Source organism: Struthio camelus, chromosome Z (assembly GCF_040807025.1).
Source record: "Struthio camelus isolate bStrCam1 chromosome Z, bStrCam1.hap1, whole genome shotgun sequence".
NCBI classification, from domain to species: Eukaryota; Metazoa; Chordata; class Aves; order Struthioniformes; family Struthionidae; genus Struthio; species Struthio camelus.
In genome coordinates, this window is record NC_090982.1 from 23,493,072 (window position 1) to 23,516,013 (window position 22,942).

The 22,942-nt window shown below is 40.0% G+C and overlaps 1 protein-coding gene across 10 annotated transcripts in view; it reads left to right on the forward strand.

The window, feature by feature from the left end:
• The window catches only part of CNTLN (centlein), a 199,158-nt gene that overhangs the window by 58,874 nt on the left and 117,342 nt on the right, over positions 1 to 22,942 (forward strand). For 8 of the 10 annotated variants that reach the window (XM_068928901.1, XM_068928897.1, XM_068928896.1 and 5 more), the window contains 2 exons: positions 5,837 to 5,999; positions 18,323 to 18,511. In XM_068928901.1, the coding sequence (XP_068785002.1) occupies positions 5,837 to 5,999; positions 18,323 to 18,511 (352 nt within the window). The remainder of the gene's footprint in view (positions 1 to 5,836; positions 6,000 to 18,322; positions 18,512 to 22,942) is intronic. The other 2 variants (XM_068928895.1, XM_068928898.1) reach the window with 2 other exon arrangements.

The window sequence follows — 22,942 nt, forward strand, 5'->3', positions numbered from 1 at the left end:
AGACTTTGTGCCGCTGACCACAACCCTCTGAGCTCGGCCATCCAGCCAGTTCTCAAGCCACCTCCTCACTGTCCACTCATCTAGCCCACACTTCCTGGGTTTCCCTAGGAGGGTGTGCTGGGAGACAGTGTCCAAAGCCTTGCTGAAGTCCAGGCAGACAACATCCACTGCTCTCCCCTCATCTACCCAGCCAGTCATCCCATCATAGAAGGCTGTCAGATTGGTCAAGCATGATTTCCCTTTGGTGAATCCATGCTGACTACTCCTGATCACCTTCTTGTCCTCCAGATGCTTAGTGATGACCTTCAGGAGGAGCTGTTCCATCACCTTTCCCGGGATGGAGGTGAGGCTGACAGGCCTGTAGTTCTCCGTGTCCTCCTTCTTGCCCTTTTGGAAGACTGGGGTGACATTGGCTTTCTTCCAGTCCTCAGGCACCTCTCCTGATCTCCAGGACCTTTCCAAGATGATGGAGAGTGGCCTAGCGATAACATCCACCAGCTCCCTCAGCTCTCGTGGAAGCATCCCACGGGGGCCCAGGGATTTGTGGATGTCAAGTTTGGACAAAAGATCTCTAACCTGATCCTCCTCCACCAAGGGAGAGTCTTCCTTTCTCCAGACTTCCTCTCTTGTCCCCAGCATCTGGAATTCCTGAGGACTGGCCTTACCAGTGAAGACTGAAGCAAAGAAGGCATTCAGAAACTCTGCCTTCTCTGTATCCTTTGTCACCAGGGCACCCGCCCCATTCAGCAGCGGGCCCACATTTTCCCTAGTCTTCCTTTTGCTCTTGATGTATTTGAAGAAGCCCTTCTTGTTGTCCTTGACATCTCTTGCCAGATTTAATTTCAGACGGGTCTTAGCCTTCCTTGTTGCATCCCTGCACACTCTGACAACGTCCCTGTATTCCTCCCAAGTGGCCTGTCCCCTTTCCCACATTCTGTAGACTTCCTTCTTCTGTTGGAGTTTTGCCAGGAGTTCCTTGCTCATCCATGCAGGTCTCCTGCCCGCTTTGCTCGACTTCTTACTCAGAGGGATGCACCAATCTTGAGCCTGGAGGAGGTGATGCTTGAATATTAACCAGCTTTCTTGGACCCCTCTTCCTTCTAGGGCCCTACCCCAGGAGATTCCCCTAAGTAGGTCCCTCAAGAGGCCAAAGTTAGCTCTCCTCAAGTCCAGGGTTGCGATCCTACTTATTGCCCTGCTCCCTCCTCGTAGGATCTTGAACTCCACCATCTCATGGTCAGTGCAGCCAAGGCTGCCCCCAACCTTCACATCTCCAACTAGACCTTCTTTGTTCGTTAGTACAAGGTCTAGCATTGCACCTCTCCTCGTTGGCATCTCCACCACCTGGGTCAAGAAATTATCATCAATGCTTTGCAGGAACCTCTTTGACTGTTTGTGCCTAGCTATACTGTCTTTTCCCAGCAGATATCAGGGTGGTTGAAGTCCCCCATGAGAACCAGGGCCTGTGATCATGAGGCTACTCCCAGCTGTCGGTAGAAGGCCTCATCGACAACTTCTCCTGATCAGGTGGCCTGTAGTAAACCCCCACAACAGTGTCACCCATGTTACCCTGCCCTTGAATCCTTACCCATAGGCTCTCAACTTGCTCTTCATCCACCCTGAGGCAGAGCTCCATATATTCTAGTTGCTCCCTCACATAAAGAGCAACTCCACCACCTCGCCTTCCTGGCCTGTCTTTCCTAAAAAGCACCTAGCCATCCATGACAGCATTCCCGTCATGTGAGCTATCCCACCATGTCTCTGTCACTGCGATGAGATCGTGGCCCTGCAACTGCACACAGATCTCTAACTCTTCCTGCTTATTCCCCATGCTGTGTGCATTGGTGTACAGGCATTTCAGAGAGCCAGTCAAGCATGCAAGCTTCCCAGGAGAGGTGCAAGAGGAGCCTCCATAGCCATGTCCCATGCTGTCTCCCCTGGCTGCATGCACCTGCTGGAGGCCTCCTGACTTGAGCGGTGTTTTACTGACTCCCCTGCCACTATACCACTCCCCTTCCCCCATCTTGCCTAGTTTAAAGCCCTCCTTACCAGGCTGGCCAACCTGTTGGCAAAGACACACGTGCCCTGCTTGGTAAGGTGGATCCCATCCATCCCCATCAGTTGTCGATCTTCAAACAGGGTCCCGTGGTCAGAGAAACCAAAGCCCTGTTGCCACCACCAGCGGCGCAGCCAGCTGTTAACTCGGAAAACTCATCTACTCCTCCTCTCGTCCTTTCCCCTCACAGGCAAGATTGAGGAGAAAACGACCTGGGCTCCCAGACCCTTAACCACCATTCCCAGAGCTCTGAAGTCCCGTTTGATGGTTTCCAGTTTGCCTTTCGTGTCATTAGCGCCCACATGGAAGATCAGCAGAGGGTAGTAGTCCGACGCATGGACAAGCCTTGGCAGTCTTTCCATGGCATCTCTTATTCGAGCCCCTGGCAGGCAGCAAACCTCTCTGGACAAGAGGTCAGGTTGGTAGATAGGTGCCTCTGTCCCCTGCAGCAGGGAGTCACCCACAACAATCACTCGCCGCTTCTGCCAGGTGTTCTCACATGGCACAGGGTCTGTCAGGCCAGTTGCCTCCCTTGGAGCCATGCCCAGCTCCTCCTCAGCTTGGAGGGCACTAAACTTGTTCTTCACAGGCAACTCTTGAGGAGGAGCAAGAGCCTTTCTCCTTCTACGAGAGGTCACCAGCTTCCAGCCTTGTTCAACAGCGTTATGATGTACCGTTACATTGTACAGAGCCCACCGGCAACTCCGCTGCAGTGGGGGCTGGGGACTCCTGGAGCTGCACAGTCTCCAAGAACACCCTGTCTATCTCCTGCTCATCTTCTTGGATGCTACGCAGCCTACTGACTTCCTCCCATAACTCCTTTATCTGACGATAAAACTGATCAACCAGAGCACACCTTCTGCAGGAGAGCTGACTGTCAGCCTGGGTGTCATGGAGAGGCCCCAGGCACTCCCTGCAGCCTGACACCTGTAGAGCTGCATCTGCTGTCAGAGGGTCTGTCTTGGCTGAGGCCTCAGACACAGCCGAAGCAGCACCTCCAGCAGCCACTGGGGAACGTGCTCTGCGGCATGTCATGACCATGCCCCGGGGAAGGACACACCACTGTGCAAAATGGAGAGGTGCCTTCTTTGCCTTCAGGCGCCCTTCTGCGCAAACTACTGCGTCTGTTCGCTGCCTCTGTTGGCTGCGTTCTGGGAGCTGCGCTCTAGGCCTGGCTCTTATATAGGCCCCTGCCTAGCAGTGACTCACAAGGGTACTTGACCCACCCAGTCAGGAGCCACCTGAATCAAAAGCCCCAACTCCCTCTGACCAGAGCAGCCCAGAGAGCTCCTTAGCAGCAGCCACACCTAGCTAGAACTTCCCAGGAGAAGTTAAGTCAAGGCCCCCTGCCTTGTAGTCCTTGCCTAGCTCTCCCTTCCTGCTAGCAGCAAGCGCCGTCTAGTTCCTCGGGGGTCCCCAGAAAGTCTCCACAACTTCCAGCAAGGCCCACAAAAGACCCAGGCAGAACCCAGACATGATCTTTGTTGCATCCAGTTTGCAATTTTTGATTATTTCTTCTGTTACATGCTAGCCTGAGAATATAATTTTATTCAGCATCTGGCATCCTTATCCTGCTGCAGTGACAGATAGGTGTCCCTGTCATAGAGTACTTAGTAGTTTGCTGGTTTGAGTCAACGCATTAATAAATATTTTGATCAGAAATTCCTTTTTTAAAAAAAATCTTCTAACTAATTTTCTGATTATTTTGAGGTTGCTTTAGAATATACTCCTTGAGTGTGCTCCAAGCAAGTTATTGGCAGAGTCACAGAACACTTGAGGCTGGCAGGTTATGTAGTCCCACCTCCCTCCTCAGAGTAGGGTCAGCTACAGGAAATGTCCCAGGGTGGTGCCCAGTTAGGTTTTGAATACCTGAAAAGATGGAGATTCCACTACCTCTGTGCACAACCTCTTCCAGTATTTGATCATCCTTACAGTAAAAAGGTTTTTTCTTATGTTTAAAAAGAATTTCCTGTATTCCAGTTTGTGTGCATTTTCACTGGGCACCATTGAAAAGAATCCGGCTTGGTCATCTTTACTGCCCTCCATCAGATATTTGTATACATGGATAAGATCCCCCCTGAACCTTCTGTTCTCCAGACTGAATAGTCCCAGCTCTCAGGGCTTTTCCTTGTATGTCGGGTGCTCCAGTCCCGTAGTCATCTTCATGTATGTCCACATCTCCCTTGTAGTAAGGAGCCCAGAAGTGGACCCCATACTTCAGATGTGGCCTCACCAGGACTAAGTAGAGGAGAAGCATTGTCTCCCTTGACCTGGTGGCAGTTCTCTGCCTAAGGCAGTCCAGGAGGCTGTAGGCTTTCTTTTGTATAATTAGGGTGCATTGCTGGCTCCTATTTCACCTTGCCCAACAGGACTCCCAGGTCCTTCTCCACAGAGCTGCCTTCCAGCAGGTCAGCCCCCAGCATGTCTTCGTGCTTGGGGTTATTCCTCCTTAGGTGCAGGACTTGGCACTTCCCTTTGTTGAACTTCTTGAGGGTCCTGTCAGCCCATTTCTCCAGCCTGTTGAGGTTCCTCTGAATGGCAGCACAGGCCTCTGGTGCATGAGCCACTCCTCCCCATTAGCTGCAGACTTGCTAAGAGTGTTCTCTGCCCCATCATCCAGATCATTCATGAGTAAGTTGAACAGTATTGGTCTCAGTATTGATCCCTGGAGTACACCTATAGTGACTGGCATCCAGCTGGACTTATTGCTACTGATCACAAACCTCTGAGCCTGGAAGTTCAGCCAGTTCAGCCGGTGGAGAAGAGGAGACTTGAGAGGGGATCTCATCAATGTCTACAAAGATCTGAAGGGAGGGTGTCAAGAGGATGGGGCCAGTCTCTTCTCCGTGGTGCCCGGCAACAGGACAAAGGCAATGGGCATAAACTGAACCACAGGCAGTTCCATCTGAACATGAGGCAAAACTTCTTTGCTGTGGGAGTGACAGAGCACTGGCACAGGTTGCCCAGAGAGGTAGTGGAGTCTCCTTCGCTGGAGATATTCAAACCCCGCCTGGACGTGATCCTGGGCAAAGTGCTCTAGGTGACCCTGCTTGAGCAGGGAGGTTGGACTAGACGATCTCCAGAGGTCCCTTCCAACCTAAACGATTCTGTGATTCTGTGATTCTATACTGGGTCCATCCTCTGATTTCATTAAAGTACAATTCTCATTTTTAGAGTTTATGAATCTTATTTTACTGCATAATGTTATGTAATACATACCAGTGTCTCCTCACCTGGCTTGTAATTGTTGAGGTATGCTGCACCTACAGACAAAATATCCTGTAGTAATTTTTCAGAAGGCGTACTTCATATATCCAAATACCGCATCCATTTTAGAACAGAGAATAACAGTACACGAATTATACAAATTAGAGAAAAACTTTTATCTTTTTTGTGATATTTCTAGTTAAAAAAAGTTAAACTTATCTTACAGTCGTATGTTCTAAATATTTTACATTGGAACATGTAACTTGGAGTTAACTGAATATTGATTAGAAAGTCTCAATGCAGTTAATGAAAATCCATTTACTTGAGAGTGGTAACAGCATTTAAAGGCAAATTGAAAGATAATCTGTTTTGAAACATGTTTTGTAGATTTTTTTTTCAAAAGTATGAGATAAGTATTATGTATGTAACTTCTAGTGTTTATAAGGTAATTAACAGAAAAATAAATAAATCTAGTAAGCTTATTACCTAGAAAAAAATCATCTGAACACAGTAGTTTAACTGAGGTCATTGCTGTTCTTTTCTTAATTTGACTTTATGGCTTGCTTTGCACAGGAAGGACTTACAAGAGCTGCAGAATCTTTACAGAGAAAACACTGAGCATACGGCACAGCAGGCTGAGCTGATCCAGCAGCTTCAGGCTCTCAATACGGATACACAAAAAGTTCTGAAAGATCAAGAAGACGCTCATACAGCCGAAACAATGTCATATCAAAAAGTATGTCTATCTCTTATAATCATAGGATTAATTTTAATATCTATCTGCGTCATACCAATGGACAGAATAATCAAAGCACTGTGTGGCGTTGCATCCTTTCAGAAATCCTTGTTGTTACCAAAATCTGGGTGGTAGGGTATCAGGGCTCTTTTGCCCTTATTACATCCCCGCATGTGTGACCTCTTGCTTATGTTGAATTAATCAGCCTTTGAAAAGTAAAATTTACTTGCATTTCAAGAAAGATAGGAGTGAATTACCAAGCATAACAACTTCTTTATGTAATTTCTGTTTTCTGTATTTTTCTTCTTCATCTTGTAGAGGTTTCAATCATTAAATTCTCCAATTTCATTTTGATTAGATTTTGAAATTCCTTTCACTTTTAAATCATGTATTTCTGTCAATCTCAAACAGTCTTTCTCGTTTAAAGGATTGTTGTTTTGTTAAACGTGGATGCAAAATCTCCTGTGGCAAATTGATTGAAAAAAACAGTTACTGTACTAGCTTTTTAGATGAATAACGAATTCAAAAATTTCTAACTCCTTGTTTACATGTAGAGAACAGGTTTTATATTTTGATGAATGAGAGGAGTAATGATAGTCCTGAAGAAATGTCACGAGTGCACTACTCAGATTTTCTATTTTTTACAGTAGCATATAATAGAGGTGTGGTTTTCAGTCTGTATGAAATACAGAAGATATGTTTCTTTCCTTTTTAGAAATACTGAGAGGGAAGAAGACATAGGTGTACAATTTTCATGTATCTTCTACCTATTGTGGAACTGTTTTTCTCAAATTGTGTACTGTCAGTGTGTTTTCAAAAAACAGACATTCTGGTTTATCACCCTACCTAGAGTATGTAATTTGTGATAAAATTGTGAAGCTGGGCCTAAATCAAGCAAAAAGCAGTACTGGATTTTTAAGGGTATGCCTGGTGAACATATATCACTTAATGCTCAGCTTATTCTTGCGTACCTAACTATGCATCAGTACAACACAGACATACAGTGTATGTTCTGTTTCCAGACATTGTCTTTTACTCTTTTATTTCCTGTGACAGTAGCCTAGCTATCTACAGATAGACTTCCATCAGAATTGTTCAGAACATGTAGATGTGGTGGTGGAAGGAGATGAAAACCACTTTGTGTTTAAACAAACAGTTTATTAAACCACCACACCATAACTGTCAGCATAGGAATTTTTGCTATTTGCAGTGGGGAATTAACAGACAAAACAAGGCAATATAGGAAAACAGTAGGTGATATAAGAAGCAATTAGCCAACAATGCAACTTATTTACAAATAGGTGCACAATTCAACTCCATTTCCACAGTGACTGATGTTCATTCACATTCATTTGAGCTCAAGTTATCATCACTTACTATTTCTGCTACCGGGTAACTGAGGAAAAAGGAATACGCAGCTATCCTGTACTGAATCCTGTACTGGAGGGAAAAGGAATCCATAGGTATCCTGGAAGGAGCTCCTCTGCCCTGTATGGTACCACTCCCTCGCCCAGTCGCAGACAGCCATCTCAATGCTGCTTCAGGTCTATCCATCCTCAGGCGGCATCCTGGTCCAAAGGGGGTTCCTCTTGTCCACAGAACCAGCTGCTTTAGAAGGGGCATTCTCCTCCAAGAAACAAACACTTTTGGGTCTGTTTATGTACCTATGATCAAATTGTGAGCAGGGTCATACCTCACAGGGTGGCTTTTGGAGCACAACCGTGATGATTCTGGCAGGTTCCCGAAGGTTCCATAGTTGACAGATGTGACTGACATTGCCCAGGTAGTGGGTGGTGGTTAGTTGCCTCCTTCAATCATCTAGTTGCTAGGCAGAACACGTTAAGCCACCAGGTCTACCCTCAAAAGGTCAACCAGAGGTTAACCTAAAGGTTGTTAGGTCTACCTATTTTTGCCTTTGCGTTGAGGGGTATACCACCACAGTAGAAGGCAGGGGGAGTTCCATCTATCTACAGCAAGACAAAGTAAATTACAGAAAAATCTTTTAAAATAATCAAAAACTTGTACTGAATGTAGGTATCAGGCATTACTACTTCCTTCTTGTGTTCTCTGGTCAATGCTTCTACAGCTGTAGCTGTCTGAGCGCAGCGAACAGACGCAGCAGTTTGCGTAGCAGTGTCTGGGTTCTGCCTGAATGGGGCGGGTGCCCTGGTGACAAAGGATACAGAGAAGGCAGAGTTTCTGAATGCCTTCTTTGCTTCAGTCTTCACTGGTAAGGCCAGTCCTCAGGAATTCCAGATGCTGGGGACAAGAGAGGAAGTCTGGAGAAAGGAAGACTCTCCCTTGGTGGAGGAGGATCAGGTTAGAGATCTTTTGTCCAAACTTGACATCCACAAATCCCTGGGCCCCCGTGGGATGCTTCCACGAGAGCTGAGGGAGCTGGTGGATGTTATCGCTAGGCCACTCTCCATCATCTTGGAAAGGTCCTGGAGATCAGGAGAGGTGCCTGAGGACTGGAAGAAAGCCAATGTCACCCCAGTCTTCCAAAAGGGCAAGAAGGAGGACACGGAGAACTACAGGCCTGTCAGCCTCACCTCCATCCCGGGAAAGGTGATGGAACAGCTCCTCCTGAAGGTCATCACTAAGCATCTGGAGGACAAGAAGGTGATCAGGAGTAGTCAGCATGGATTCACCAAAGGGAAATCATGCTTGACCAATCTGACAGCCTTCTATGATGGGATGACTGGCTGGGTAGATGAGGGGAGAGCAGTGGATGTTGTCTGCCTGGACTTCAGCAAGGCTTTGGACACTGTCTCCCAGCACACCCTCCTAGGGAAACCCAGGAAGTGTGGGCTAGATGAGTGGACAGTGAGGAGGTGGCTTGAGAACTGGCTGGATGGCCGAGCTCAGAGGGTTGTGGTCAGCGGCACAAAGTCTAGTTGGAGGCCTGTAGCTAGCGGTGTCCCCCAGGGGTCAGTGCTGGGCCCAGTTTTGTTCAACTTATTCATCAGTGCCCTGGAGGAAGGCACAGAGTGCACCCTCAGCTAGTTTGCTGATGATACTAAACTGGGGGGAGTGGCTGACACACCAGAGATCTGTGCTGCCATTCCGAGGGAGCTGGACAGGCTGGAGAGTTGGGCGGAGAGGAACCTCCTGAAGTTCAACATAGGCAAGTGCAGGGTCTTGCCCTTAGGGAGGACTAACCCCCTGCACCAGTCCAGGCTGGGGGTTGACCTGCTGGAAAGGAGCTCTGCAGAGAAGGACCTGGGAGTCGTGGTGGACAACAAGCTCACCACGAGGCAGCAACGTGCCCTTGTGGCCAAGAAGGCCAAGGGGATCCTGGGGTGCATTAGGCAGAGTGTTGCCAGCAGGTGGAGGGAGGTGATCCTGCCCCTCTCCTCAGCCCTGGTGCGGCCACATTTGGAGTCCTGTGTCCAGTGCTGGGCTCCCCCAGTACAAGAGAGACATGGAGCTACTGAAGAGAGACCAGCGGAGGGCTACGAAGATGATTAGCGGACTGGAGCATCCCTCCTGTGAAGAAAGGCTGAGCGAGCTGGGCCTGTTCAGCCTGGAGAAGAGAAGGCTTAAGGGGGATCTGATGTATGTGTACAAGTATCTGAAGGGGGAGTGTCAAGAGGATGGGGCCAGTCTCTTCTCCGTGGTGCCCAGCAACAGGACAGGAGGCAACGGGCACAAACTGAACCACAGGCAGTTCCATCTGAACATGAGGCAAAACTTCTTTGCTGTGGGGGTGACAGAGCACTGGCACAGGTTGCCCAGAGAGGTAGTGGAGTCTCCTTCGCTGGAGATATTCAAACCCCGCCTGGACGTGATCCTGGGCAAAGTGCTCTAGGTGACCCTGCTTGAGCAGGGAGGTTGGACTAGACGATCTCCAGAGGTCCCTTCCAACCTAAATGATTCTGCGATTCTATGTTAAAATGAATCCTTTGAAGAGTTCCTCCAAAAAAAAAAAAAAAGCTCAATGGAGGTAACCCTCTTCTTCATCAGTGTTTCTAAGACAGTGTTTCTCTACGGCTAGTTCTGCAAAATATGAAATAAAATGAAATTGGAATATAGTGAGACTTTTCTACAGCTTGATAAAACTGCTCCTATAGGTAAATTCATGCATGCATAATAGTGGATTTGCCAGTATGGTGTATGTGAATTTGGGAATTTTTAACTTGCACTATGAAAAATAGTTTTTGCTAGTCTAAGTTACTTAAATATTTTAAAAAATGGGTGGGTATACCTGTTCTGATATAGCTGTAATGGCAAGCCGCCTCTAAATTAGGTTTGGCCCAAAGTTCATGGCTGCTTCAGAACACTAGTTTCTCAGTCCTTCCTAGCAGGAGATAAGACCTACTGTGACAGCTATCCTGGTGGCACAACAAGAACAAAGATACTGTACTTTTGAGGATAAACGCTTTTTTGGGTACTTACCAAATAATTCAACTCATACATGTCCCTAAAATGTATTCTTTTAGAGGTGCTGAATTCAGTATTTTTCCAACATGGAGGACCAGGGTTTACTTCTTAAAACACCCAAAGACAACCCATCTGTTCTGACACAGTGACTAACGTGGAACTGATACGGTATCTTTTGGTATTTCTCTTGGTCAGAACATCCAATGCACCTGGAAAAAGTCTGTTCCTTCTGGTCTTTGTAAAAAATGTTCAGAAAAAGAGTTCTGTTTCATGAGTCAGTGTGCAGTGGATCTTCTTATGTGTGTGGCAAATTGAGGTGAGAGAACTTAACTGTAGCGGGGAAATGGACAAGTTGTTCCCAGTGTCGTGACCTCCTGTTCTGTACTTCTGATTAGTAAACTGTATAGAATGTCCAACTAATTACTTCAAAGTAACATAGTTTGCAAATCATAAGAGGCACAGTCCTGCTGATGTCACAATAGGCCTTAGGAAAGCTCAGCAACCATAAAATAGTATAAACACCTGTATTTTCCTTAAAACAGGAAAGCACGCTATTCTAGACGTGTGTGTTCTGTTTGTCTCCCATGCATTAATAATATGCTGGCTGCAACAGCTAGATAAGGACGCGTCAGCTATTCCATACACATATTCACAAAGGAGTATTTTCCTATTGCTCCAAATGGCATTGAGCCTATCAGCGTGTACATCCTATGATATATTGTCACTTACAGCAAGCTCAATGACCTCTTTGTTAGTGGTCAGATAGGCAGTGTATGCTGTAGCTCAGGCAGTGTGGCTGGCTGACAATTTCAAAGTTCATCTTAGCAGCCTACCATTTAGGAAAAACTATTCTTCTGCGCTGATGTTAATGTGTAGTAGGAAACAGTTGGATGAGTAAAAGAAATTGCATTTCTAATAAACCAGATAGAGGTCATGAACCTTCACTGGGTTATGTGTAAATCTGTGGAGGACCACAAATTCTTTTCCTAGTCTAGCTATAGTGGGTGGGGTACACATGTGAAGGTATGTAATCTGTTTTATCAGGTTGAACTAACTTACTGACATACTCCTACTTTTTTCTTTGTTTTTCTTTTTTATTCATGCAGATTTTAAGAATGCTGTATTCTACAGTAACTTCTTTAGGTTAGACCATTTGTAAAAACAAATAGATATCTATTCCATATTGCAGCTATAGTTCTCATTCAAGGATAGGGAATATTTTTCTAAAATGTATAGTATCTGTTTTAGTGGTCCCAGATACTCAGGGGACTTCATTCCTTCACTGAATTTAATGAGACTCAATAGATTTGTCCTCACTGGCAATTTCAAGGTGGAGAAACTTCAATCAATGCTAGGGATAATAAGACAAGAGAAGATTCTGAACTCCTTAGCCAGCTTACCATAGTTTTCTTAAATTTACAAGTTAAGGCCTTTGTTTTCGTACTTCCTTTTGGTCTGCTGTTGCCTTTAGACTCCTTGTTAATCATACTGATTAGAAATTTATTAATGAAAGGCCTTATTAGTCAGATAGAAATACCATTCTTTGCCATTAAATAGGAAAGCGGATTTGCATCCTGGAACTCAGATTTGCTCCTGAATCAACAGATATAGCATAATGTGGATAGTGATACGGTAAGATGTCTGTGATGAAGAGAAGTGTTTTTGGCATGATTAGAAAGCACAATGATAGCTGTGCATTGTGAGGCATTTCAGAAGTCTGCATCAGGTGCACAAGGAAGTAAATGGAAAATAGGATCGCATCAGATGCCTTTTCAGATGATTTGATTAATTTTGTGGCTGCAGTTGCCTTGCCACTTCTTCTCAAGGTGAAGGTGTCACTGTATTCCACCATGTTGTACCTTCCTTCGAGCATGAGGAATCATAATCAAAATAATAAATTACTGTCCTTGCCTTTTTAAGGTTAAATTTCACTATTTCTGGTCTTTTTTTGGGACTGTTGCTGCAGCAACAACAGTTATGATTATTATATTTTTATGCAAGTAGGATTAAATTTGCAAAATAAAAACTAAGACCATATACATCTATAAATAGTAGTAATAATGCAGGTTCTTCCTCATACTGGGAAAAGATACATATGTTCTCTCACACGAGAATTGAGACACATTAACTATCTAGTCAAATATACCTAGTCCAATATCTAGTCCAAGTCAGTAATAAGTGAATCAGCATTTTTTAGTCCGCTTTGGTTATGTGAGAAGCTAAGATCTTTATTAAAAGTTTATCTTGTGCTATAGTTCATGCTCTGATGCTACTTTCTGTTGTTGGGAAGGGTACTAATTAACTTATTCTATTTATTCAATTAATTTCTTCTACACCAAATACCAATACAGTCAGTCACACAACATCAAGTGGACTTTGACATCGAACTTGTCCATAGAATAAAGATGAAGAAGTCGTGTGCAGGGGGGTATGACACTCTCAGGATGATGTTAAATGCTGCACTCACAGGCTATGTTTTTCATGATTGCAAAAATCCTGTGCTGAGGCTCTTAATGCATATTATAGTTCCTGTGCATATTTCTGTAGGTCAGGAACAGTAAAATACTTAGATTAAAAATGAGGCAAGTTATCTCTAGTTCTAAATTTGTCACTAATGTTTGCAAACCACTGTCTAATGTTTCTGGCAATGATGCAGTATTTATTACAATGTAAGAAGTGTAGATGAAGGAAATTATGTCAAGTGGTGAGACTTGTTGCAAAAGGATAAAAACATCAAGAAAGAATATTAAGCTCTTTTAATATATTTTTTATATCCTACTTTGATCTGAGTTAGAATTGTAAGATCTAAATATTACTGAATTTTCCATGTAATCAGATAGATCTCACAATAGCAGATTTTAAACTACCTATTTGCAATAAGAAATATTACATTTTTTTGCATTAGGTGTGACTGGTATTCTTCACAAGCCTACTGAATATTTTCTGACAGTATACTCTACAGGAGAAGAGGGCTAAAGGGGGCTTGGTAGCATTTCACAGAGAAGTAGTTGCAGTTGAACAGTATGAGAGAAATATGTCAGTTTTATCTATTAAAAAAAAAAACAAGCCCCACCATTAGAAGATAATATTAGCATGAGGAGTTGCACAAAACTGGTAAGATAGAGGGATATTAGAAGGCTATACCAGTGACATAAATATTCATTTTTTCAATTAGGAAGGTAGGTAATGTACTTGATTCGTTGAAGCAGATGGACTTAAGAGCTGAACTTTTCATAGCAGCAACACTGATCAACAGGATCAAAGTGTCTTTTTCCTTTACACTCTCTTTGGTTATTTTTGAGTAGATGCCTAGCTAAAGAACTCAATCTTTCATATTTTTTCCAAAACAGCTATACCATTTGTAGTTACATAGTATCATGACTTTGAGGAAGGCATTTCTTCTCTTGTAGCTTGTACTAATTACTCTTTCCCCCATAGTATCTGATCTCTACTTATATCCATTCTGTCCCCTTTTTGTCTCTTTTTTTAAGTAGGCTTAACACTCTGTCTCTTCTTTAAAAACTGCGCTATCTCTGCTTTTCCACTTTAATACTAAATGCATTGAATGTGCTGTTTATTGTCTGTGTCTGGAGTGCCTATTCAGCTTCATCTTAGAGCTTCTCCAGCTGGTTTCTGTCCTTGTTCTTTTCAAATTCTCATAAACAATATGATCTTGTAACATGAATTTCTGTGATGGTGCTGTAATAGCTTCCCTTATAGTTTTACTGTGTCTTATTTTAGATTAGCTTTTTTTCCGTTTGTACCATTACTATATGTTTAGCATTACTGTATGTTTAGGTTCATTTATTCTAGTCTGTGGAATGGCACATCTTTTTTTTGTGAGCATTTAGGTTAACATCATTTAATAGAGAAGAATATTCATTTTATATTCTGTGTATATTAATTGGCTACTGTTGCATTTTAATGGGTGCATCTACCTTAGTATTTTAGTTCCTCACAAGAGTGTAGTTTTGAAGGAAATCTCCCATCTGTCCCCACTTTCTGTACTTTAGTTGATATCACAGAACAGTCTATGAAAGCATTAACTGAATTCCTTTTGGATTAAAAGAAACTGGAAAATGTATCCCAGTTGTTAATTGGCATTCAGTCCGCAGGATCTGTCGAAACCTAGTTTAACATAAATCCCTCAAACCTGTATAATGTGAGTGTTGGTTTTAGTGCCAACTGTTTCACTCTGTAGATTTTTTTCAATTGCACTTTGGTGCTGGGTAATATAAGCATAATGCAATACATAGCATTGGTTAATTATCTAATTTTGTTAGGTTTTGTTGGAATTCCTCAGCTTTCTTAAGCCTACCTTAACTTAATTTTGTTTTCTTGTTCTGCCATCTCAATCTTCATTGTCTTCTGGATTTTCAGTAACTACCTTATGTATTTAGCATCCCGTTTATCCCAAGTCGTCAACCTCTTAACCAATATTTAATATATCTCAGTACTTTACCTCACACCAACGTAATGTGTCTCAGTACTTTACCTCACACCAACATTATTAGACTGTTAAATGTTTTTTCACTTGTGACCAGGTTTTGGAATGCTATCTTTCAGTTATTTTGGAAGATTTGTTGTACTGGCTTTGACCTGACATTTGTAGATGACTTGATGACATTAAGCACACCTATTAGTCTAATGAAGTTTCTTGTTTTAAGTAGCTCTTCAGAGATCCAGCAGGACTTTCTGGTAAATATTAGTTAAATCAATAGTGGAAATTGTTGGGGTAGCTGAGAAAGAGGAGGGGACACTATTTTTTGTAACTCAGAGAAGTTATTTGTCTTTCCTGACTGATAAATAATGCTGTTACATCATATGGACTAAATCTATTAGAGCATATTTATTTCAGGAAGTTTCTATCTTTTTGTATTTGTTCGTTTTTAAGTACCTTTACCTGTAATAGTCTATGTTGTGTTTTAAAGAAAGCGTAGGTCTAAAACACCGGAAAGAGATTCTCAAAATACAGCCTGTGCAACAATTCTTGCAGAACACAGCTTTCTGTCACTGGCTTTTGCATTTTTTCTACTTTCTAAATTTCATAAAATGTGTAAATATTATTTTAAATATTTTCCTTTTTCTTTCTCCCCTGTAAACAACTCTTACCTCCTTACAAATATTTTTCATTTATCTTTTCGGGGATTAAACAATTTATTGGGCAAATCTCTCATCCTAATGTCATTCATGTAGGGTATAACCGTTCATTTTGTAGATCCCAGACTTCACTCCCCTTTTCTGTGAAGCTTGCTGGTTCTGAGATAAATAATTGTATTTTTATCTTTCTTTTATATTTTTTCTCTCTAATCTTCTGATTTTCATCTTACATCTTGTCTATCCTTACCTGTATTTCTGACTTTATTAATGGGAGACTCATGTGACCATGCTGTGCAATTCTGTGTGTTCTGGAACACAAGCTATTACTTATTGCAGGGTGACTAAAGAGGCTATCTCTTCTAAACCAGGGGCAAAATGAGCAGAAGAAAAGCAGGAAAATCCCATATAAACATTAAGAATGCATTTAATCCATAGAACAGTGATTGTGATCATAAATGAAAAGTTAGGGAGCCAAATGGAAATCTGCAAGCTGTTACAGTAATCTGTGAGGGACAGATAAAACTAACTCCTTTTGTACAGTTATATTTTTCTTTTTGAAACATCCTGCTGTTAAATGCCTTAGTTCAAATCTCAGTCCTGTGAACTAGTAACCTGACATTTGAAAAAGTTATGTAAAGCTCAGTGTAAAAGAGGATGAATTCTATGAATGTTCCTTGCACATAACTTTTAGCTAGTTTTGTCTAGAGTAGAAATACATATGTTTTGTTGTTGTTTTCAAAGCAGGAAAGGTTGGAAACTTTATGCAAGTAAAAAGACATGCTATCTGTCTTGTCCTGACAAATGCTGACTATCAGAAATACCCATTAGGTACATTAGGGGATGTGGCTGCTAAGGATCTCTGCCAGCTAGAAAAAAGCATCATATTTTTGATGTTCTCCATTCATCTTACTAGGATGCTACCTTTCAAATACTATCATTACGACCACTTAAGTGCTGTTAGTCATAAAAGTAGCAAATTGTCATACCAGTATGATATAGCTAATGACCTTATGTAGTTATAGCTGGAAGTAACTGTGTCTTGATAGTCCGTTCATACGCGAGGACATTAGCTAAAAATGCATATTTTTGATAAATGAACTAGTTATTTTCCTATGTGATACTGCTTTCCACAAGCAATTGGCTAATTTTTAACTTACATTTCCAAAGGTGATGCAGGCTTTTTTAAATAAATGAAAAGATTCAGTAGGCACAAAAATTTCAATGTAAAAAATTAACTTTTAAGAGTCAGAATCATTCAACATATTAAAATATCTGGCCTTAGAATTCATTTAACCTTGGGAGACGTGTTTTCTGATCTGTTTGTGGAGAAGAAGTAATTTACTCTGTCCTAAGTGGATTTTAAGAGTCCATGGGAATAGAAAACCACAGGAGGAAGGAAGAAGGAAGTGAATTTATTGTAACTAGATTTACCCACAAAAGACTTTTTACAAATCTAAGTTTTGATACTTTTTCTAGAGAGTTTACCTTCTAAATCACATAAGCAGGCAGAAGGAGAGAGACATATGCAGCAGATAAAGTAAAGCTGACAAAATGACCCTGTGAGGAGTAAAATAATGTTTTTACGTGTCATTGTTCCTTGTAGATATGAAAACTGTTTATAGATTTGGAAAATCTAATTTAAATATTTAATTAGTTTCTTTTGGACGTAGTGGCAGAAATTGGTTTTCCAAAGTGAACTTCCAGCTGAAGAAGCACATTCTTGCACAGATTATCTCATGTTAAATTATGTAGTGGGATGGAAAATTATTTATTTTGAGATATAAAGGCAGTCAAGGGGATAAAGGATTGGAATGAAAGGTGATAGAAGAATATATGCTTATGTAATAAAGCTTTAGAATCAACTATTTCCTTCAAAATCTAAATTGTTATTTAAATATAGTTTTGTTTTTGAAACTTTATAGCTCGTTTTTGTTTTCAACAGTTCACAGACTTTTGCATTAAGGACGAATGGAGGGATGGATTAGTTCTGTTCTTGTGAAATATTGATTTTCTCTGTTTTTGTCTATTACATGGTGCATACTGCTAATTATTACTTAGATGTAGTTGTAGAAATACTTGGTATGTAGGAAGTACATCCCTTTTGAGGGATAAAAGAATATATACAGAATATGCACAGTATTCTGGTTTCAGCAAGAACAGTAGAACAGTCAGGGAAAGAATTTCTAGTACCATATTTGGGTTTCATAGCTCATATCAAAAAAAGATACCTGCAGAATACTTACTTAAACAACTATTTTACACTTTATTTAAGATGCAGTGGGCATTACTGAATTAACTGTATTTGTTATCCAAACTGTATTAAAAGTATTAGTTTTAAAAAATCTAACTATTCTACACAAAACGGGGATGTTGTATGGTATAGTTATGTATCTATTTTGGTATATAAATTTTCCCAGTGAGAGGATTTTTTAAATTCTTTTAATTTCTGTATCATATATAAGCTCTTCAAAAAATAAATCTTAGCTTTTATGTTTGTAGATGCCAATCTCTCTTCATAAACACCACTGAATACTGTTGAAACTGATAAGATTCTAATGCAAATGGTGCTTGTCTGGAAAAGCTTCTCTTTAAGGTCTATTTAAAGTTTCGTATTATTGTTAGAGTTACTATTTTCAAATGCGTAGAGCATGACTGGAGGCAGGAGGACAAGTGTGAAAGTATTGTTGTCATTGTCAAAACCAAAAAAAGAGTGTGATCCTTGTGGCCAGGTGACTTAAATTATACCTCATCTCCTCCTATATTTATATGGTTATCTTCACTGATGTAATTTCTTATCCTCTTTTTTTTGTTGTTTTGTTTTACTGCCCCCCCAACAATAGCTTTATAATGAATTGACTTTATGTTTTGAAACTGTTAAAACAAGTGAAATTCAACTGCAGCGAAGCTATGCCTCTCTTCAGGATCAGTTACTTGGAAAAGATCAGAAGATTTGTCAGTTAGAAGAGCGACTTCAGCAAGCCTGTGATGCCTTAAATGCAGTACATCACAATCCAAAACATGAAGAACAGGTGAGACCACTTTTAAAATAATAAAAATCATTTCTGCTTGGTTTAATATAACCTTCTGTGCAAGGCACTTTTAGAAAAGGTTACAGTCTTTGACGGGGGGGAAATTTTGGTAGCTGTGCTACTACAACAGCAAGACTATTTCTGCTGTTGTTGCTCATAAAAGGTACTTTCAGAATTCATATATCTGTGCTAGGAAAAAGACAGAGTGACAGTGTTAGTATGCAAACAGATAACAGATTGTTACTTTATTTATAAAAACATAGACATCAAAAGTAAAATAAAAACAAAAATTATGATTTTGTTCCTGCAGACAAATTCCTGGAAAAAACTGACATTTCTGGATTTCTCTGTGCAAATGAGTATGTATTGGGCCTAATGTTTCATTGCTCCTGACCGTGTGACTAAAGGTTGTAAATGAGTCATAGATCTAAGTAAAACATTAGATTGGAAGAACTGTTTGTGTAGAAATTTCCAGGTTTTGATGTTCCATTTGGAATTTTCATAATAATAAATCCTCGGTTTTCATCAACAAACTTCCAACTTCAGAAATGTTTGAGATCTTGCATTTCCATTATGGAATTGCCCCTTCACCCCTGAGATATTCCAAAGTGTTTATGACTTAAAGTGAGTTTGAGGGGCCTTGAATTGGCCTACCTGCAATGGTTTTGTAAACTCTGTGTTGTTTAGTTTTCCAGTAATGAAGACTTAAGATCTTGCTGCAAACACAGACATTCTTTTTTTTTTTTCTTCATGTTGTTGATGAGTCGTGCTTATGTATTTCATTTCTACTAGCATTTCTTTTGAATATGGAGAGAACGGAAAATAGTGGGAAATACTCATTAAATGCAAAACTTCATTGGTGCAGGTAGTAAGGTAAACCTGTACTCAAGGATTATATTCATGACCTCAAAAAAGCTTAAATATTAAAATATACGGTTTAATTTGTCAAAATTCAAGTAACAGTCTACTGTGAAACAGAAAAGTGCTAAATGCAGTATGTCCTGCATTTTTTCATAATGGTCATTCCAGAGTTAATGTCCAACTTTATCCAAGTTATTACTTAAGTATTTAAGATCCTTTACCATAAGACTCTTAAACTTGTATTTTTATGATTTTTAAAGTTCCCCCTAATCTAGTGATTTCAGAATTTTGTTTCACAAACAATGAAATAGGTTCTTTAAAATCTTTCATATGGGGTGTTTACTTTGTGATACATTCTTGATACTTTTGTGAATCTTAGACTTTTTTTTTCTATTTTTCAACATTGTGTTGGATTTCTTGAAACCTTTTGAAACCTTGTACAGTTTTTGAAACCTTATAAATGTGACATTATTCTCAAGCTGTTTCTGCTGTAAACAGTTTTGGATCATGGCTTTAGAATGCTAGGCTTTACTTCTGAATGCATTATTCTTTGTGGCCTTGTGCCAAACAGAAGATATTTTTGAAGGTTGTTCTCTCCGATTATCTACTTTTTTTTAATCATAAGACTGTTTATTATAACTCTGGGTTATATGTCATGAGCTTAAAGAGGCCATTTTTTTCTCTAGGAACTTAGAATTACTTTCCTCAATAAACAACACTTTATTTAATCTGGATATCGTGTGAAAGTTTATCGCACAGTCACACTATATCCCATGTGGTCCTGGTGTAAATATTATATGATGGCTTTTGTCTTTATTATCCTGAATAGCTTAGTACTGTGAGCAAATTTATTACCCCACTGACCTCCTTCCTCTATCCATATGTATATATATACACACACATATATACACATATCTTTCTCTATACATACACATGCATATGTGTTCACAGAGTGCATACACACACACACACATCTTAAAATTAAAGCATTTTTTATCCATAATATTTTTCTCCTTAAGATAAAGCATTTGGATTTCTTTAAAAGTGCTTAGTATGTAGCTTGGTTGAAAGCCTTTTCAGATCCAGGTAGACTATTTCAATTGGGTCTATCTTGTTTACTTCTTCAGGGAACTTCAGGAAATTTCTGACAATAAAATTAAGACTATTTTAAGAAGGTAGCGACAATCTACAAGTAGTAATTCTTCTACTTCGTACTTGATTTCCTTTAGATTTTTTAAATGAATCACATTTAGTATGGGTGACTTGTTACTATTTCTTTTATTTATTTATTCTATATCTCCTTCTAGTGGCATTTGAATTTGAAGCAGATCATCCAGCATAGTCTGTGTAAATAAGGATCCTAATGTGGAGCATTCCTAACTTACTCATTGGTGATCATGTATGCAAATAATTTTTTTTCTATGACCTTCTGTTCTTTGCATGCTACATTTCCATTTTGATCCTATCTCAGTGTTTTAGACTGTCTGGCACTCTGCTTGTTCCCTTTGTATTTGAAGGAGTGCATTTGTCAGATCATATTCAGAGAAATTGTAGTTAGAATGATTACATCAAAAATATGCTATTTTGTTAGTGAATGTGGGTTCAGTCTGACCTTCTGCAGAAAAATATCGGTTGAATATTTGTGTGGTCTGTCTGTAATGAGCTCAGCCAGATATTAATCAGTGTTATTGTAGCACATGATAGGAAGCAAAAGGAGACAAGTTAAATGATGAACATACTGTACTAAACTAAATGCAGTGTGCAAAACTTCATTTCTAAATAGATTAATCTTAGGCCAGTCTGTGACTGGACAAATGATTGTTGTTAGTGAAGCAGTATCATAGTGGAGGAAATCTTAAAGGTAGCTGAGGGGTAACCATATTTACTGCATTTGTAGGAGAACTGAAGAACTGAGGTGTTAAGCAACATGTGCTTAACATGCTTAATATTTTCTCTTGATTAGCATTCTTTCATTCTACTGTATCAAATGTTCTAAATTTCACTGACATGTAGTCTTGCTCTGGTTGAAATGCCAGTGTATGCCTGCTGGGAATGTGTCATAAAGCTAATTGCTGGCTGCGTTTTGACAACAGCCAAATAGCTCATACTACCATTACTCCCTCACATAAATATTGAAAGGTAGTGACGGGGATGATTATTGTGTGGCTATACAGGTGAGGTATTTTCATGGAAAAAAGTGATTAGCTATCATTACATCTGTGATCTTTTAGTTAGCCAGAATCCTGGTCGTATATGAAGTTCTAAAGTTAAACTTGATTAAAAGAACATCCTAACTTATTGTGCTGTGACTGCAACGTCTGTCAAACAGGATGGATTTGGAATAGAAGCTTAATTAACAGAACATTAAAACAGTATAGGCATCCACTTCTTATTGGGTTTTCCTGTTAACACTTCGTAAATGATCCTTCCTAAAAGAAAGAAAAAAAAAAAAAGAAAAAAAAGGAAGTTGAAATTAAATGTCAGTTAGATTTCTGATATAAAGTACTGATTTCTTCAGCTTGTTCAGATTAGCACCATGCTGAAAGTACCTAATAGTTTATCTTTTCAAACATGCTGGCAGTCTTTATCAACAGTATTAGTATATCCTCTGTAAACTTCACTAGCCAAGAAGATTATAGATTAGTGTTGCATTTGTAGCACAGATTTTTTCCTGGATTTGAATTTTTGTTACTGTTGAAATTAGAACACAGTCAGAGAGAAATCAGTATTGTATTATTAGATTTATTAGCCAGGTTATTTTGGTTTTCATTTAGTAAGGGTAAAACATGCCTTTTTTGATGATGTGATCTTGTTCTAGTCGGTGTGGCACTTGTGTTAGTGAGGGCAAACTTTTGGCTGATTTTATTTGAATGTAATGAAGAGTTTGCATCTGTGTTACAGTAAATTTCTATTCACACCTTAATATGTGTACATTCATCAGTTTTCATATACCTTTCCTCTGATCAGGGAGATTAGGCATCTTTGAATTTGGAAAACTTTTCACTTAGATCTATGCTTATTCTAAACAGTAAAAAAGAGCAAGTAACAGCATTTTATGTAGTTTTAAAAACATAACCATATGGGAGTTTATTAATTTCATGTCTTGTATTGTTGTTTTGATTCTGTTTCACTTTGAGCTCTGAAGTGTGTGCCATACGTTTATATGGTTAATATAGCATAATTTTTACCTAGGTGAATGGTAAATATTTAAATATGTTTACTGAACTAAAGCAGTTCTTTCTGTCTTGACTTTTATCTTTTGTACCTGTACAGCGCTTCACCTATCAAAGACAATACTAACAAGTGATACTCAATGGAAGCAAAATAATTAACAAGCACTTAAATATTTTTATTAGCTGTAGTGTCTGACAGATGTATGCTTTCTACTTAATACATGATTGTCTTGCAACATTTATAACATTATCTTAATTTCTCATTATGTAGTTCTTAAAAGCAGTCAGAATGGGAGATGCCAGTAAAATGATCAAAGTAAAATTTGATTACAAATATAACTTATGCTTATAGGAAAGCATGCTGATTTTTAACTTAAAAATTTGAGTTGAGAAAGAT